We start from the raw sequence: 17339 nt of genomic DNA on the forward strand, positions 1-17339 counted from the left end.
CTTAAACGCAACGCGATCTGTGCAGGACGCATCACTGATTAATTGATCAGAGGGACTTGGTTATTTGTAAAGAAACGGAACTTGGATTTTTAAAAAACGCTGTGGCGTGTCACTTTGTATACAGATTAGTTGCACACAGGTATACAACTGTAATATTATAAATTAATCAGCACCCTCTCTTCATGCGTCCTAGTAGCAATGCATCGTGATTAAGATGAACATCCGGCAAAAAAAAAAGAGGTGTGCTGTTTTGGCAGTGATATAGGAGGACACATTTGTAGCAATAGTCCCAAATTGAGTCATAGTAGTGCATAGAGTCCATCCTGGTGACACAGCTAGCCATGGGATGTAGAAGGGTCTGCAGGAGCCAGGCACCTATACTGACTTCTTTGAGATTCAGGCTCCTCCCTTCTGCATCCCAGAATTCCTCAGTTCAACTTCTAAAGCACACTAGGATACATTACTCAGTACAACGACTGAACATATTAATATACACAATCAATAATAACCAAATAACATGATAATACATGAACGTAAAAACTTACTAAGCGTAAGGGAGGGATCGCTGTGTCACAAAAATCCCCTTTTCTCTTTCGTCCATCCTGGTGACACAGCTAACCATGGGATGTTCAAGAGCCGATCCTTTGGGAGGGTACGCTCAGGCTTACAGTTCTCATCACTGCTTGCCCAAATGAAGCATCCTCCGACGCGAACTCATGGAACCTATAGAATTTGGTAAAGGTATGAACAGAGGATCAGGTGGCAGCCCTGCATAACTGCTCCCCTGTAGCCCCATGACGCACAGCCCAAGAGGAAGCAACTGACCTGGTGGTATGGCCATTAATCCTGGAAGGAATCGGACTGCCTACTTTAGTGTAAGCAAAGGCAATTACCGACCTTAACCATCTAGCAATGGTCTGCTTAGAAGCAGGCCACCCTCTCTTATGTACGTCATATAGTACCAAAAGCAAATCTGTTTTGGGAATATCCTTCACTCTATCAACATAGACAAAACATCGGGAGCACAATCTCCTGCTTTAAATGAAAATTTGACACTACCTTAGGTAGAAACTTAGGCACTGTTCTAAGCACAGCCCTGTCATCATGGAAAACAAGAAACGGAGACTTGCACCCAATTCCTCCAATTCTGAAACTCGCCTAGCCGAGGCTATGGCCAACACAAAAGTAAGTTTCCAAGAAAAATATTTAAGATCAGCCAACCTTAAAGCTCACATGGAGGTTTTTGTAGAGCCGACAAAACCAGAGACAGGTCCCAAGGCGCCACTGCCTGCCTATATGGAGGTTTAAGTCTCATAACTCCCTGCAAAAAAGTCTGTACTTCTGGCAAAAGAGCCTCTCTTTTCTGAAAATATATGGATAAGGCCGACAGCTGTACCTTTAAGGACTGCAGGCTAAGCCTTGCTGAAAACCCATCCTGGAAGAACTCTAAGAGTCTAGTGACCTTGAACCTAGAGGTGTGTACCTTCTGACGTTTACACTACCTGATATAGATTTTCCAAACGCGATGGTAATTAGTTGCTGAAACAGGCTTGCAAGCCCTATGCATAGTCTGGATAACATCATCCGAGAAACCTTTCTGCCTTAGTAAGGAGGTTTCAAAAGCCAGGTTGTCAAATTGAGATGAGCTAGGTCCAGGTGTAGAAATGGTCCTTGCTTGAGTAAGTCCAGCCAAAGAGGAAGACACCATAATTCCGTCGACAACCTCAGTATGTCTGAATACCATGACCTCCTGGGCCAGTCCGGGGCGATCAGTATGACTTGCACCTCCTGCGTCCTCACTCTCTTTAGGACCCGAGCAATCATAGGAAACGGAGGGAACACGTAGGCAAGGGTGAAACGCCACAGAACTGTCATGGCGGTCGGATCCCTGGTCCAAGAGTAGAACCTGGGGGCCTGACAGTTGTGTCTGGACGCCAACAAGTCTATCTCTGGGAGCCACCAAAGAGTCACTATTTCCTGAAAGACCTGCTGATGTAGCACCCACTCTCCCTCCAGCAGCTCTTCCCTGCTGAGGAAGTCCGCTTCCACATTCCAGATCTCCGGAATGAACACAGCCGACCGAGTAGAAATGTTCACTTCTGCCCACTGAAGTATCCGCAAGACTTCCTGCATAGCCATCCTGCTGCGAGTACCGCCCTGATGATTTAGGTAAGCCACAGCCTTGGCATTGCCCGACTGTAAGCATACGGGTGACCCCTTCAGTAGATCCTCCGCCTGCAGAAGCGTCTTCCAAACTGTGTTGCAATGGCCAGATGTTCCTGCAACTTCTCTGCCGACTCTGCCTTGAACAGGAAGTCGTCCAAGTTTGGAATAATCACTATTCCCTTTAACCTGAGAGCCGCTGCCATGACAGCCATCACTTTTGTGAAAACTCTCAGCACTGTGGCCAGGCCGAAAGGCAGGGCCTGGAACTGTAGATGAGTTTCTCGTATTGCTAAACGCAGTAGAGACTGATGTTCCCTGCAGATAGGCACATGAAGATAAGCATTCTGTATGTCCACCGAACTTCTCGGGAGAACTTCTCCCGACTCTATGCTTAAAAGCACTGATCGAAGATATTCCATCCAAAAGTGGTCCACCCACAGGTGTATGTTTAAAGACTTCAAATTTAGAATGGGTCTGAAAGACCCGTCTGGTTTGGGGACCAAGAAAAGAATGGAAAAAAATCCCTTCTTTCTTTCCTCCTGAGGTATCGGGACCACCACTTCCCGAGAAGTGACGTTGCCGCCCCCAAGGGGGCTTTCCACGGGCAGAGGTGTTGGGAGAAATCTCTTTGGGGGTGCCCCCCCGAGAAATGATGGAGAGAACCAAAGGGTCCGGGGTAGAAATGTTCCACATATCCCGAAGCTGCAGGAGGCGACCCCCCACTCTGATTCCAGAGCAGGGAGTCTCCGCCCTGTCATGTTGAGGATTTATCCTCAGTCTTGGAAGGGTGTTTCTTAGCAAACGGGATCTGGGTGCCCTCCCATTGTGGAAGGAAACTTTCCTATTCCTGCTTGTCCTCTATTTGACGCACCCCCTCGAAAGGAGGAGTGAAAGGATGGCCTAAAAGCCCCAAACACTGAGTGCTTAGACGTGGTGGGCAGAAAAGTGCTCTTTCCTCCCGTGGCTTGTTTCATAATGGACTCAAGTTCTGCCCCAAAAAGAAGTTCCCCCTAAAAAGCCAAAGCCTTCTTGGATTTGCTGTCTGCCTCACAACCTTTGAGCCAGAGTGCTCTCCTAGCAGTCACGGAAGTGGCCGACGCTTCTGACGCCATCTTGGTGCCTTCTTCCCTAGCTTCATAAACGTAATCTGCAGCACACCTAAGCTTTAGCCAGGGCAAAAGCTTTAGAGTCAGGCTGGAGTTGATTACATAAGGCCTCAGCCCATTTCATCATGGCCTTGGATACCCAAGCAGAGTCAATAATATGGCGTAGGGTAAAGCCCACCGCTTCAAGCACAGCCTTAAGACAACCCTCAATTTTCTTGTCCACAGGGTCCGTAAACGCAGCACCCCCTTGAACCGGTAAAGCCGTCGATTTAGACAACATGGCAACAGGCGCATCCACCAGAGGGGTCTTTTCGTGTAATTTTACATGCTCCTCTGGCATTGGATAAATGTTTGCAAATCTTTTAGGCAAGAGGAACCTCTTATCAGGGGTCTTCCATGCTTCTCCCAGCAAAGCTATCATGCCCTCATCCGAGGGAAACGTAACTGTATCTCTGCGCAATTTCTTGAATACACAATGATCTGGCACTTTATCCTCATCAGATAGATTCAAAGTCTGCTTAACTGCCAGGATCAAATCCTCAATATCAGGGACAGAAGACTCAACTTCTTCCCTCTGGTCCCAAAAGACATCCTCAGCGCATGCACCTTCCTCATCAGAATCTAAGTTCAACAGGGGAGGTGTAGATAAGGGGTGTCTGGGAGAAGTATCCTCAGGGGTCTTGGCAAGCTGTTCCATAAATTCATTCATTTTATGAACACTCTGTGCAGTGTCCTGCATAACCTGCAGTAAAGCTGGGTCCCCCTAAGATGGGGTAATAGAGCCCACAGACGGTTGAGAGGGGGGGGGGAAGGATTTTACAAGATCGTCCCTTTGCCTATTTAAAGCGTGCACCAAAGCATTCATAGATCTCCCCAAGGCAGCCACCCACACAGGTTCAGACTGCTCAGACCTCTGGGCTTGAGCCTCACTGGGCACAGACTCACATGAGGGGCACAAATACCCCTGATCCATCTGTTCACTTGTTAATTTAACACCACAAAATCTGCAGTTAATTAACATGGCAGGTGCACCCTCCACAAGAACCGCAGCACTACACTTTCTGTCATAATTACACACAGTGCACAATGTCAGGCGTTTGCACAGAATAATGTAACAGTGTACTATCTGCGCTGCTGCAAAGGTTCCTCAGGGACCACCAGGGAAAGCGCTGCCCAGGAGAAACTTTCACTCTGATCTGCAGTGTAAATCCTCCTTCAACCCGGCAGTGTGGAGAGAAAGGGTGCCAGCAGAGGCGTAACTAGAATGTAGTGGGCCCCATAGCAAAATCTTGAATGGGGCCCCCCTCATTGGCACTCAGTGGTGAAAAAAATTAAACACACACATTGGTACTCATATGAATAAAATGTAACCGGACCAGGATAGAGCTGACAAGGAAAGGGCCAACACATAGATGACAAAATCGGGACACAGGCGACAGGGACACGACTGAACAGAGGGGCAAGAGAGACAGGTGACAAGACAGAACAAAGGTGACATGACAGTGGAAACAGGAGAGAGGGGATGGCAAGAAAGAAGTAAAATTGTCAATACAGATGTGACAGGGCCAGGATTGACCTGACAGGGAGAAGGTAAGGACAGATATTACAGGACGAGGACAAGACAGTGGGGACAGGACAAAAGACAAGGCAGGACAGGGTTAGGCTGTGGAGGGGGGTTAAAGGCTGTGGGAAGGTGGGGGTTGTGTTAGGCTGCATGCTGATTGGGTTAGGTTAAGGCACTAGTAGGGAGGAATATGGTCAGGCTGCAGGGCAAGGGATTTAGGGTAATGTAGGGTACACACCAGGACGACCCGCTCACGATGCATATCGTGAGCGGGTCGTCAGTGTCTCGTCCGACCCGCTCACGGTGACGCGGGGGGGCACGACCCGCTCACGATGTGCACCGTGAGCGGGTCCGATCCGATGGCGACCCGCACCCGGCTGTATGGTCGTCATTGAGATCCTACCTGCAGCAGGTAGGATCTCAATAACGACCGACCCGCGGGACCGCGCATCGGATCGGTATCGGTCCACACCAGGTCAGAAAAGGGCCCAATCAGCACACAATCTACATCCAATTGATCGGAATTGGATCTAGATTGTGGGGATCGGGCCCTAGTCGTCCTGGTGTGTACCTAGCATAAGGGGGATAAGGGGAGAGGATTATGGCACTTACAATGGGTGACACCACCAGGACAGAGGGGACAGGACAGGGACAGAGAAAATAAGAACAGGAGAGAGATGAGTGACAGAGGGGACAGAGACATGTCAGTGAGAACAGGACAGAGGGGAAATGACAGATCAGTGGGGTCAGGATGAAGGGCAGGAGTAACCACAGAGAGGGCAGTAACATTTTTATTTCTTTAATTTACTCACTGCCAGCTCTATGTGTCCGCGCCGGTGCCCGATCTGTGGTCAGCAGGTCCTTGCAGTGCAGGTCAGTGCCGCATGTGCATGCATCTTCCCCTGAGCACCAGTCAGGGAGACCTCCGCTGGATCAAAGAAGCCAGCTCAGCTAGGGAGAGGCGCGCGGGAAACAGGTGCTTAGAGCGAGAGCTTGAAGGAGGGAATCGCTCTATTGCTTGCTTCCGCACTCCCGCCGCTGCATATATTCCTGCGCTCGTGAGATGATGTCACTATCATCTCACGAGTGTCTCCTCTCTCCTCTAGGCACTGCTCCGGCCGGGCGCAGTGAGTTCAGGGTCCCGGAGACCCCCGCCCCTTATTAACCCCTTTCACTACTGGCGCAACTATGGAAGTACGGTGCAGTGGAGTGCTTAATGGGCTTTGGGGCCCCCCAAACTGGCCAGGCCCCATAGCAGCTGCACCCCCTGCACCCACCATAGTTACGCCACTGGGTGCCAGAACAGAGAGCAGGAAGAGACCAGTGCTTCAGTGGGGAAGGAAGCCTATTGGCGTCTTTTCTCCCTTTAGCCACTCCTACCAAGTGTTTCTCCTCACCTCCAGTGTTAACTGGGACCACTACGCTGGACTCCTGTAATAGGCATCAACTCTGTTTTTGGATTTCTGCCTATAAGCCCCTGAAAATGGCGGCGCCATAGCAAGGGGTCCATCCCCAAAATTCCCCCCTAAGCAGGGAGCCCGTTCAGGACTCACCCCAGGGCCCAGGAAACCTCTCTTCATGGAGATTAAAGCGCTGTGCAGAGAGGGCAGACAGCGTGCCTCTGCACACACAGAGAGCTGACAGGACACGCTTCTGTCAGCCTCTGCTGCACTCTCAGTGTGCATAAACTTCCCCTGGAAGTTACACACTGTGCCTGCACTAACTAGTGGATATTAATAACATAACAAACACCTAGCTACTCTAACACAAAACGGCTGCAGCCAGTCAGCACAGCACCCACTTCGGTGGGCACCTAAAACGAACTGAGGAATTCTGGGATGCCGGATGGAGGAGTCTGTCTCTCAAAGAAGTCAGCATAGGTGCCTTGCTCCTGCGGACCCTCCTACATTACATGGTTAGCTGTGTCACCAGGATGGACGAAAGAGAAAAAGTATTAGTATTAATAACGATTAAAAAACTGTGTAATGTCCATATTCTGCTGTAAAGTAACAGCATGATTGGTGTCAAACTCATGGCCCACCAGCTGTTGTGGAACTACACATCCCAGCATGCCCTGCCACAGATTTTATATAATGGGTTGCTAAAACTGTGGCAGGGCATCCTGGCATGTGTAGTTACACAACAGCTGGAGGGCCATGAGTTTGACACCACTGATTTAAAAACAATCCAGATGGTTGATAATAATACAATGGGATCTTTATCATACATGTTGGTATATGTGGACAGAAGACAGCAGATAGCTGTTTCAGCCAGTCTGTGTGACCTTAGTGACTATGGAAAGGATTCAGTTCCTCACACCAAGACTAGAACACCTACTGTAGGCTCACCCAATTAAGCTCAGGTTATTGTGTGAAAGCAGGCTGTGTGGGCAGTTTCTCATCAGCCAGGAATACACAGTGAGTTATTAAGCATGTGTGCCTCACCCAAGCTGAGCTTTCATATACAGGTTCCATGGAAACAGAGTATTGATTGCAGAGTCAATTGATCCATCTAGTCTGCATATTTCACTTGTGAAAGGTTTTTCTGCTATGTCTGCTGCACCTTTATCACAAGTACATACTATTCTTTCAGTAAAACACTATTTTTGGACTTAAAAATTAATCCAAATGATTGTGTAGTTCATTGGGGAACACAAGAATGGTGGCTATAGACCCTGATGTTTTTATGAGGTTGGACACCCAGGGGGTTAATTCAATTAGTAGAATGCCCTGTGATGTGCAATTACAGTGGTATAGAAACATAAGCACTGGCATGTCAATCTTTCCCCATGAAGATGCTGATTATTCTATGCAGTCCCTACGGGGCTGGAAACAAAAAATCTGTGATCTCAGGGCTTCCATTACAGCGGTACTGTGGCTAAATGAACCCAACCCATAAGTCAGAAGAAGATGACTATTTGCCCTGCAGGCAGGCCCGGCGACAGGGGGGTCAAGGGGGACATCTGACCCAGGCCCCAAGGGTTGGAGGGGCCCCAAGATCATGGGGCACACAAAAAAAATGCACTCCGTTTTTTTATTATGCTGTCTGCTCCGCCGCTGGGTCGGAGCAGACAGCAAGCATATGCAGAGCGATCTCTCTTCCCCCCCTCGTCACCCATCACCTGGTAAAAGTATTTCAGGGCCATCTAGCTGCGGAAGCCAGGCGGAGGATGTCTCTGCTCCTTTATGCTGCCGAGCATGCAGCAGAAGCTAAAATATGGCTGCCCCCATAACGCTACACAAAGACAGCCGACACCCACCAATGAGAAGCCAGGAAAAATAGAGGATACAGAAAAAGGGGCAGAGCTTAACGCCTATTCCACCTTTTTAATTAACCAGGTAAGTGCCTTGGGGGAAGGGAGACAGTTCTCTATCTATCTATCTATCTATCTCATATCTATCTATCTTTCATCACTCTGATCTATCTATCTATCTATCTATCTATCAATCATCACTCTGATCTATCTATCTATCTATCTATCAATCATCACTCTGATCTATCTATCTATCAATCATCACTCTGATCTATCTATCTATCAATCATCACTCTGATCTATCTATCTATCAATCAACACTCTGATCTATCTATCTATCAATCATCACTCTGATCTATCTATCTATCAATCATCACTCTGATCTATCTATCTATCAATCATCACTCTGATCTATCTATCTATCAATCATCACTCTGATCTATCTATCTATCTATCTATCGCTATCATGCTTACAGGCCATGGAGTGTTTCCTATTAAAAGACACACACACACACACACACACGTACATATACTGTGTGTGTGTGTGCGAACAGGGTTTTTTTTGGGGGGGGAGGGGGACCGGAGATGTCTATGTACCGGGCCCCAAAATTTCTGTTGCCGGCCTTGCCTGCAGGCCATACTCCCCAAGCTACAGATCTGTCTTCATACACCATGTGGTGCAAGGTGCCTGGTGCAAGTGATCCACACAGAGCAGTGTAGCGGATCTTTCCCTCACATGTGTGTCTTTAAGCAACAAAACCGATTCAGGAGATTGCGCTGACTAATGTGACATGCAACATTTGTATATCTCTAGGAGTCTGATTCAGACCGGATTGCTGGCCTGAGATTCTTCAGGGCCCAGCGATCAGGTAAATGCCGATTCCCCTCTCGCCACTGTGTATGGCTGTTCACAGCCATGCACACAGGGGGGGAAACCATTGGCATTCACTCACCATCTAATGCAGGGCTGGGCAACACCGGCCCTCCAGATGTTAATGAACTACACATCCCAGGATGCTTTGCATTAGTTTTGCTATGTGGCCATGCTGAAACTGATGCAAGGCATGCTGGGATGTGTAGTTCATCAACATCTGGAGGGCCGGTGTTGCCCAGCCCTGATCTAATGGATTCATGTTCACAGCTGTTGAGTAAGTCAAGACTTACTTGGTGCTGCGATGATCGTGGAAAGATCGAGGCTGCTGATGACATCAGCAGTCCTCCCTCCCCACGGCAGGGACCGGCTGTGGTTTTAGGCTGCACTCCCAAAAAAAGGTGGATTGACGCCTACAAAAACCCCCAGAAACACCCCAAAAACTATAATTTCCCCAGGAAATTTCCCTGACCGTGTCATGGTATGACAGGCTATAAAAGAAAAGGTCAAAGAAAAGGAGCTCCATAACCCAAGATTGTGCATATTTCCTCTTCTACAAAGCACTGGGGAGTATTTGTTGACCATTGTGGTAACCCAGTTATAGTTATTGTTTATTGTGGTACTTGGAGCTGTTAACCTGGTTTACCAATATTACATAATAAGTTTTCAGCGTAGGCTAAGCTGCCAGCATAGCCCAACGGCTGCCTAGCATAGTGACTCCGCGGCAGCCCAACAGCTGCCTAGCGTAGTTAGCGTAGTGACAGCCCAACAGTTGCCTAGCGTAGTGACTCCGCGGCAGCCTGGCTCTGTCCCTGGCAAGCCTAGAGAGCACCTCTCACACAGCGCCAGTAACCGCCAGATCCCCTGCGCTGGCGGACGCCGGCGGAGAGGGGATCATGTGGGCGCCAACAAAGAGGCGCTCCATTTGTCTGAGATGTGTAATTATTGAGGCAGGGTACGGCAACCCTGCCCGTGTCCGCTTCAGGGAGACTGGGTTAAAAGGACGCATTTGCCAGTGCTCTATGTTACATAATGACAGATGGCTCCTTTTCAAACCCCCACTATCCACACCAGCCCGAAGCGTGGCGAGCACAGCGAGCCCCGCGGGGGGACTCGTTACGCATCCCCCAACCTGTTCATACCCCCACTATCCACTTCGGCGTGGAGTTGACTGTATAAAGTGTGGCGAGCGCAGCAAGCCCGAAGCTTGGTGAGTGCAGCGAGCCCCGCAAGGGGACGCGGAATACATGTAAAGGAATCCGTGTTTGCTTGCCACGCTTTGGGCTCGGTGGCTTGCTGCGCTCGCCACACTTTATTAAATCAACTCAACGCCGGCGTTGATAGTGGGGATATGAACAGGGCGGGGGGACATGTAATACGTCTGCTCGCCACGCTTCAGGCTGTCGAGGATAGTGGGGGTGTTTCAGGAACACATGCTGGCCGTGGGAACACTACACTGAATCTGGCAGGGACGCTAACTACGCTAACCGCGGGAACACTACGCTACTTCTGACTGACTACTCTGGTCGCACGAACACTACGCTGATTCTGACAGGGAGGCTACGCTAACTACGTAACGGGTGCCATTCTATTACACAAGTACCAAAAAAGTAATCTGCTACCTTTTCATACAGGATTTAACACCTGAAGAGATCAATGAGGACATGGTTATGACACTAGGGGAGGCTGCTACTTCTTACAGTATGTTTAAGTATTGAGCATCAGAATTCATAAAAGGAATGGAGAGCCTTGAAAATGAACCATGTCCTGGGGGGATACGGTCATTTGGTCTACAACAACTAGGTCGGCAAGCATTGGGTCGGTGCACTTCAGACTGTGTCCATGTCGATATTTGGTTAAAAAAAAGTGAAAACCCCCATGTTGACCTTTTGGCTGTCGACCTTGCCCATGTCGACATTATGCTTGTGTTGACCTAATGTCCTGTCGACCTTGACTCATGTTGACCTTGCTGCCTGTTGACCTAGTGGTGTCAACCCGATGCTTGTTGACCTAGTTTTTGTAGACCTAACAACCAACACCTGTCCTGGGGGCCCACCACTGTTACAACAAAAGCAACCTTTGATTAAATGTATGACATGATATTGGAGGATCAAAGAATAACATTGCAAAACATCTATGTATCCCCCAGGAACATGTTCACGCTATTATTCACAACAAATTCCAAATGTCAAAGGTCTCAGCCCAATGGGTCCCAAAACTTCTTACTGTTGATCTTAAGTGGGAACATCTCACCACGACATAGATCAATTGGGCTTTGTTTGATGCAAATCCTGAGAGGTTTCTTCAGCTAAGTAACCATAGATGATACTTCCAACCTGAGACTAGAGAACAATCAAAACAGTGGAAGCATTAGCTTCGGGCCCGTTCAAAGAAGGCAAAGCCAGTGCTCTCTGCTGGGAAGTGGGATAGCCCCCTTCTTTTGGGATGAAGAGGGATAACTGCTGGTGGACTACCACACAGTGACTGGGACATACTATGCTGATCTTCTGAGACAGCTACAACAAAAAGTCAGGAAAAAACTATATGGGAAGTTGACACGAGGTGTCCATGCCTGTCATCCAGAATTGTGGATTCCAAATGCTTGAACACCCATCTTACTCACATGATCGGCACCCTCTGAATACTATCTCTTCCCCAAACTAAAGAAAGAGCTCGGTGGTCACCATTTTGCCATGGACAAGGTATACTTGAAAGCCGTGTATCAGTTTCTGATGGTGCCTTTAACATGGCAGTTAGGAGCTGACTGGCTGGTACTTTATCACTCTCCATTTTTTAACAGTTTTCAAGCTTAGAGGGCAATTCACCCCCCCCCCCCCCCCCTGGGTGCGGGTCGAATTCGTTCCTCATGCCTATTGTTGGGGTTGTGTGTGCGCAAATCTGCGCATGTGAAAATCCGGTAATGATCACCGGTACTCTTTACCTAGAACGGCGCCCATCGCGGTGATCGCGACATCGCGGGCAGCACATAAACGGCCGCGACGCGATGCCCGCGATCACCGCGATTTTCCCATAGGGAACAATGTTAAAAAGTCAGATTGATCGCGATTTTGCATTCAATGCCTCAATGCCCGCGATTTTACCATAGGAATCAATGTTAAATGGGCTACAGAGCCCAAATAGGCTCAATTAACCCTTAAATGTCACCCCAATTTTTTTACGCCACCCCACGATCCACGCCAACCCGAAGCGTGGCGAGCGCAGCGAGCCCGCGAGGGGCGGCGGTACGCGTCCTCCGACCTTTTCATGCCCTACTATCCACGTCGGCGTGGAGTTGAGAATAGAATAGTGTGGCGAGCGCAGCGAGCCACCGAGCCCGAAGCGTGGCGAGCGCAGCGAGCCCCGCGAGGGGACGCGGATACCTTCACAGTTATACGCGTCCCCTCGCGGACTTCACAGGTGTCCGTGGCGACGCGGACACCTGTGAAGCCCGTGAAGGGACGCGTTTACCTGTGAAGGTATCCGCGTCCCCTCGCGGGGCTCGCTGCGCTCGCCACGCTTCGGGCTCGGTGGCTCGCTGCGCTCGCCACACTATTCTATTCTCAACTCCACGCCGACGTGGATAGTAGGGCATGAAAAGGTCGGAGGACGCGTACCGCCGCCCCTCGCGGGCTCGCTGCGCTCGCCACGCTTCGGGTTGGCGTGGATCGTGGGGTGGCGTACAAAAATTGGGGGGACATTTAAGGGTTAATTGGGGCTATTTGGGCTCTGTAGCCCATTTAACATTGATTCCTATGGGAAAATCGCGGGCATTGAGGCATTTTACAGTAAAATCGCGGTCAATCAGGCTTTTTAACATTGTTCCCTATGGGAAAATCGCGGTAATCGCGGGTACCCGATTTTGATGTACCCGCGATTTACCCGCGATGCCCGCGATTTTTTACCCCCGACGCCCGCGATTCTGATCGCGGGCGCCGTTCTAGGTAAAGAGTACCTGATCACCTTTCCCACTCACCGGGGCGCTCACTAATTTAATTGGGCGGGCGCAGAGGACCGCCCAGCGTTCTATGGGCGTACCCACAAAAATGCTGGATGTTACCCTGCAAATTCAGTCATCACATGATGTCAGCACCCGCCCTGAATTCGGCCATCTCCGGCCAGAATAAAAGTAAGTCTAGGTTTACTTTTATTTGCGAAGGGCAATGATTTTTCTTTAGTGCTGCCGCATGCGAGCGGATATGTAAGCAAGCAAATCCGTTCGCATGATGGTGAGGGGATTTGGGCGGTGGTTTGAGGGGATTCAGGTGGCATCGGGGGTGGTCATACAGCTTTTACCTGTTCATAGGAAGCAAATATAATCTTAATTAGTCCCTTAGTACACTTGGCCCATAATGCCAAATCTAGAACAGAATAGGGCAATGGTTCTAAAACTTTGTGCCGTGGCTCCCAGCGGTGCCTCGGGACACTTGCAAGGGTGCCTCAAGGTTGGTGGTCCAGGACCAATTCCTTAATGTTATATTTATTCTGCTTTTATTTTTTTGTGCTAGGGGTGCTAGCTCTAGGGTGCCGTGATTCAAAAAAGATTCAGCACCACTAGCAAGTATGTAAGTTCAGCACCAGGTGCCTAATGAATAGTAAAACAATGGCGCATGTGATGTGATGGTTTTACATAGGTGAGCTGGCCTGGAATCCCCATTCAGCATGCCTCTTTAACCATTTGAGTGGCAACATTGCTGCAAGTGATCCTCAAAATAGCCACTAAACATGCCAAGCCAATTAATTGATAATGGAAACGCTGTAGATGTGATTTTCCTAGATTTTGCTAAAGCCTTCAACACCGTACCACACAAGAGGTTGATAAATAAAATGGAGAACCTGGGATTAGGGGCAAATATCTGTAGATGGGTAGGGAACTGGCTGTGTAATAGAGAACAAATAGTGGTCGTGAACAGTACCGTTTCAAATATGATACCAGTACTAAGTGGAGTGCCACAGGGTTCGGTTCTAGGGCCCATTTTATTTAACATTTTTATTAACGATATTGGGATGGGATTACTCAGCAATGTATCCATCTTTGCAGACGATACAAAACTGAGCACAGTTATTAAATCATCAGAATTATCTTGACAATCTAGATGGGTGTGCAAAAAAGTGGAAGATGAGGTTCAATGAGGACAAATGCAAGGTCATGCACCTTGGGAGACATAACCAGTGTGCTAGTTATAACCTAAGCGGGGATGAATTGGGTAATTCAGTACTCGAAAAGGATCTAGGAGTCCAAAAAGACAACAAATTAGGGTGTAGTGCTCAATGTAATATAGCAACAAAAAAGGCCAACAAAATACTCGCATGTATTAAAAGGGGCATGGAAACTAGGGATTCAAAAGTAATTATGCCTCTGTACAAATCATTGGTTAGACCGCACCTCGAATACGGAGTACAATTATGGGCCCCACACTATAAAAAGGACATCATAGAATTAGAAAAAATCCAAAGAAGAGCAACAAAGCTTATTAGGGGAATGGAGAATTTAAGCTACAAGGAAAGATAAAGCAATTTGGGACTATTTACACTAGAGAAGAGACGTTGAAGGGGGGACATGCTCAATAAGTATAAATACATTAGGGGCCAATATAAGGAACTGTCAAAGGCCCTTTTTTCTGCTAGACAGGAATCTAGGACGAGAGTTTAGATTAGAAGTAAAAAGAATTTGTTCATCTAGAAGAAATAATTTCTTTACAGTCAGAACAGTAAAACTTTGGAAGTCTCTTCCTGAAGGAGTGGTGTCGGCATAAGGTTGGATAAAGATTTATTGGTTAAAAACATCCAAGGGTACGAATAAGTAACATAATTTGTCTTTAAACTATCGGAACATACTGTACTATACAAAAAGGGATAAACTATTATAAACATAGGTTGAACTAGATGGACGCAAGTCTTTATTTAGCCTCACCTACTATGTAACTATGTAATTAAAATTGAGTTAAATATTGCACCCAAAAAAAGAACAGTTGCTGAGTGGCGCTGGCATTTTTAATGGATATTTTTAGGATCTCTCACAGCATCGTTGGCACTCAAAGGGTTATTTAAAATAAAACCTGTTTTCTTGGCCATTCACACCTATTTTGAAAAATTTCCTTGGTACTCAAAGGTTTAAGCCATATTCTATAGTAGTGTATATTTCAATGTTTGCCCTAGACCTTGTATAACGTATTCTAGCATGGTATTTATATATAGCTCAGACATCCAGAACAACAGTCAATGGTTTATAAAACCTATTAAAAGCACGCAGTTGTTACACACCACTTCTGAGCAATTCCATCCCTACTGAAACAACTTTCCTGTCTTCTTGCACAAGATTTAAGAATCATTCCAACACAGTAGAGGAAAGTATCACTAATTAACCCACTTTACAAATGAGTTATCTTACCAAAGATTTGTTTGGTCTTTGCTGCATTGCTTCGGGTAAATCATCCCAGTTTTCCAATTTAATATCCAAAGGAATGAAATTACAGTTCAATGGTTCTCCATCCTAATGAGATAAACACAGGTTTACGAGTTTAATAAAGCAGTACAGAGATGTGATTTCTTGATAATTAAGATGCGTGTGAGTACTTCCCAGATGCTAGAGCGAAACATGACAAATATATCCTGAAATTTCTGTCCTGTTCACACAATCACAATATAATCTAGAATTTATGAACGCAATTTAAAAAAAAAAAAAGAAAAGAAAATTCCGATCCCGAATGCAGGATTCACCCGAAGATCTGAGTTACTATTATTCTGTTTTTTTTTTATCTGCATGTGTCGGTGAATAGAACGTACAGTAATCACTTCCAAACCCATCATTGTAAATATGAGTCAAGATATGTGTCAAGTAAACAACCCCCGCACACACTTTATTTGTAATATGCAAATCAGGGCTGTATTTGGCAGATACCTTCAAACTAATTTTGTTTTCTCAACCTAAATCCTGTAATAAAAACTTGGTACTTCATTTAAAACAATTTCTTGTCAATGGGGTAAGTGTATCTAAAGAACCAGGTCTAACTGCTGTTCAGTATCCCTGCCCAGGCACAGGTTGGAGACGTTAGTGTAAATGGGTTTTAGGAACTGGTTAGTGCTTTCTGTCTTTCCAAGCTTTGATACATATGCCTTCAAATATTTTACCTTGTTTTTAATAGTGTTTTAGAGGTCTCCTCAAATTTCAATGCAGAATAATGTACTTAAGAGTGCTCCTTTTAGACTCAGGATAAGGGAGAGAGCATTACTAAGAAGCAATGAGCAGTGGGCTCTTATTTCAAGTGTGCAAGCAGGGTCACAACCAGGGTTATTCCTGTTTCCAACCTGCTGTGGCTGCAGTGAAAAACCTGCAGTGTAACCAGGTGTAACCATTGGTCACCCGGGTCATGCTTAATAGGCTGATGATTGCCTCGCTGAGGAGTGCTTGGAGATGACATAATCTCCATGCATCCGGTGTGAGCAGTGATGACACGGGTTGCGATGTCAAATGGGTAAGAATCTCTGAAGTCACAGCTCCGAGATGGGGCTTTAGTGTGAAGGGTGTTTTTGGAGCTGATTCCATAAGCCCACAAGCATTCAATTTGCTCCCTTAAAACTTCCAGTATATGGTAGAGCAGTGGTAGCCAACCCTAGCCCTCGAGAGCTACCAACAGTGCACATTTTCCAGACAACCTAGCTGCTGCACAGCTGCACTCAATCAGTGATACATTTTAAAAGATACACAGATGGAGCTAATTAGCTCACTTGGGATTCTGTGAGGAGACCTGCAAAACTTGCACTGTTGGTAGCTCTCGAGGACTAGGGTTGGCTACCCCAGTGGTAGAGTGTTATTCTCTTTGAATGCCAAGGGAATGTGCCAAAATAGGTGAAAAATTGCCAAGAAAACTTTTTTATTAACTGTCTGAGTGCCAACGTTGCTGTGAGAGATCCCCAAAATATCCGTTAAAAATGCCAGCACCACTCATATTGACTGTTCTTTTTTCGGGTGCAATATTTAACTAAACTTTAATTAATTAAATTGGCTGTATTTGTATTTATTTATACTAAAAGAACAGTCGCTGAGAGCGGCGCTGGCATTCTTTAGTGGATATTTTGAGGAAGGCTCACAGCAACGTTGGCACTCAAAAGGTTAAGAAGCAATACGATTGTTTTATGAGCTTACGGTCGTCTCCCTCATACAGTATCCTTTGTACTATTCAGCATTTGTTTTATGCAGATGCTCGTTTTCTGACTTGCGTTATGATTTCCCGATGTCCATCCCGAAATCCTCATGTCTTTTTCCTGTAGCCCCCCCTCCTTGATTTTAATTATGTACTTGTTTCATTAATTGTTTATTGGTCTTCATGCTCAGTAAGGGACTATTCCACATGTGGATGCATCTTGTTCCTCTTTTCCTTA

At 47.0% G+C, this 17339-nt stretch overlaps 1 protein-coding gene across 1 annotated transcript in view; it reads right to left on the reverse strand.

Moving 5' to 3' along the window:
• The window catches only part of ZRANB3 (zinc finger RANBP2-type containing 3), a 264866-nt gene that overhangs the window by 23731 nt on the left and 223796 nt on the right, over positions 1-17339 (reverse strand). Inside the window, exon 16 of the mRNA XM_083153824.1 lies at positions 15349-15450. Coding sequence (XP_083009950.1) covers positions 15349-15450 — 102 coding nt within the window. The remainder of the gene's footprint in view (positions 1-15348; positions 15451-17339) is intronic.

The sequence above is a fragment of the Crinia signifera genome, chromosome 7, assembly GCF_055691185.1.
Source record: "Crinia signifera chromosome 7, ASM5569118v1, whole genome shotgun sequence".
Classification (NCBI taxonomy): domain Eukaryota; kingdom Metazoa; phylum Chordata; class Amphibia; order Anura; family Myobatrachidae; genus Crinia; species Crinia signifera.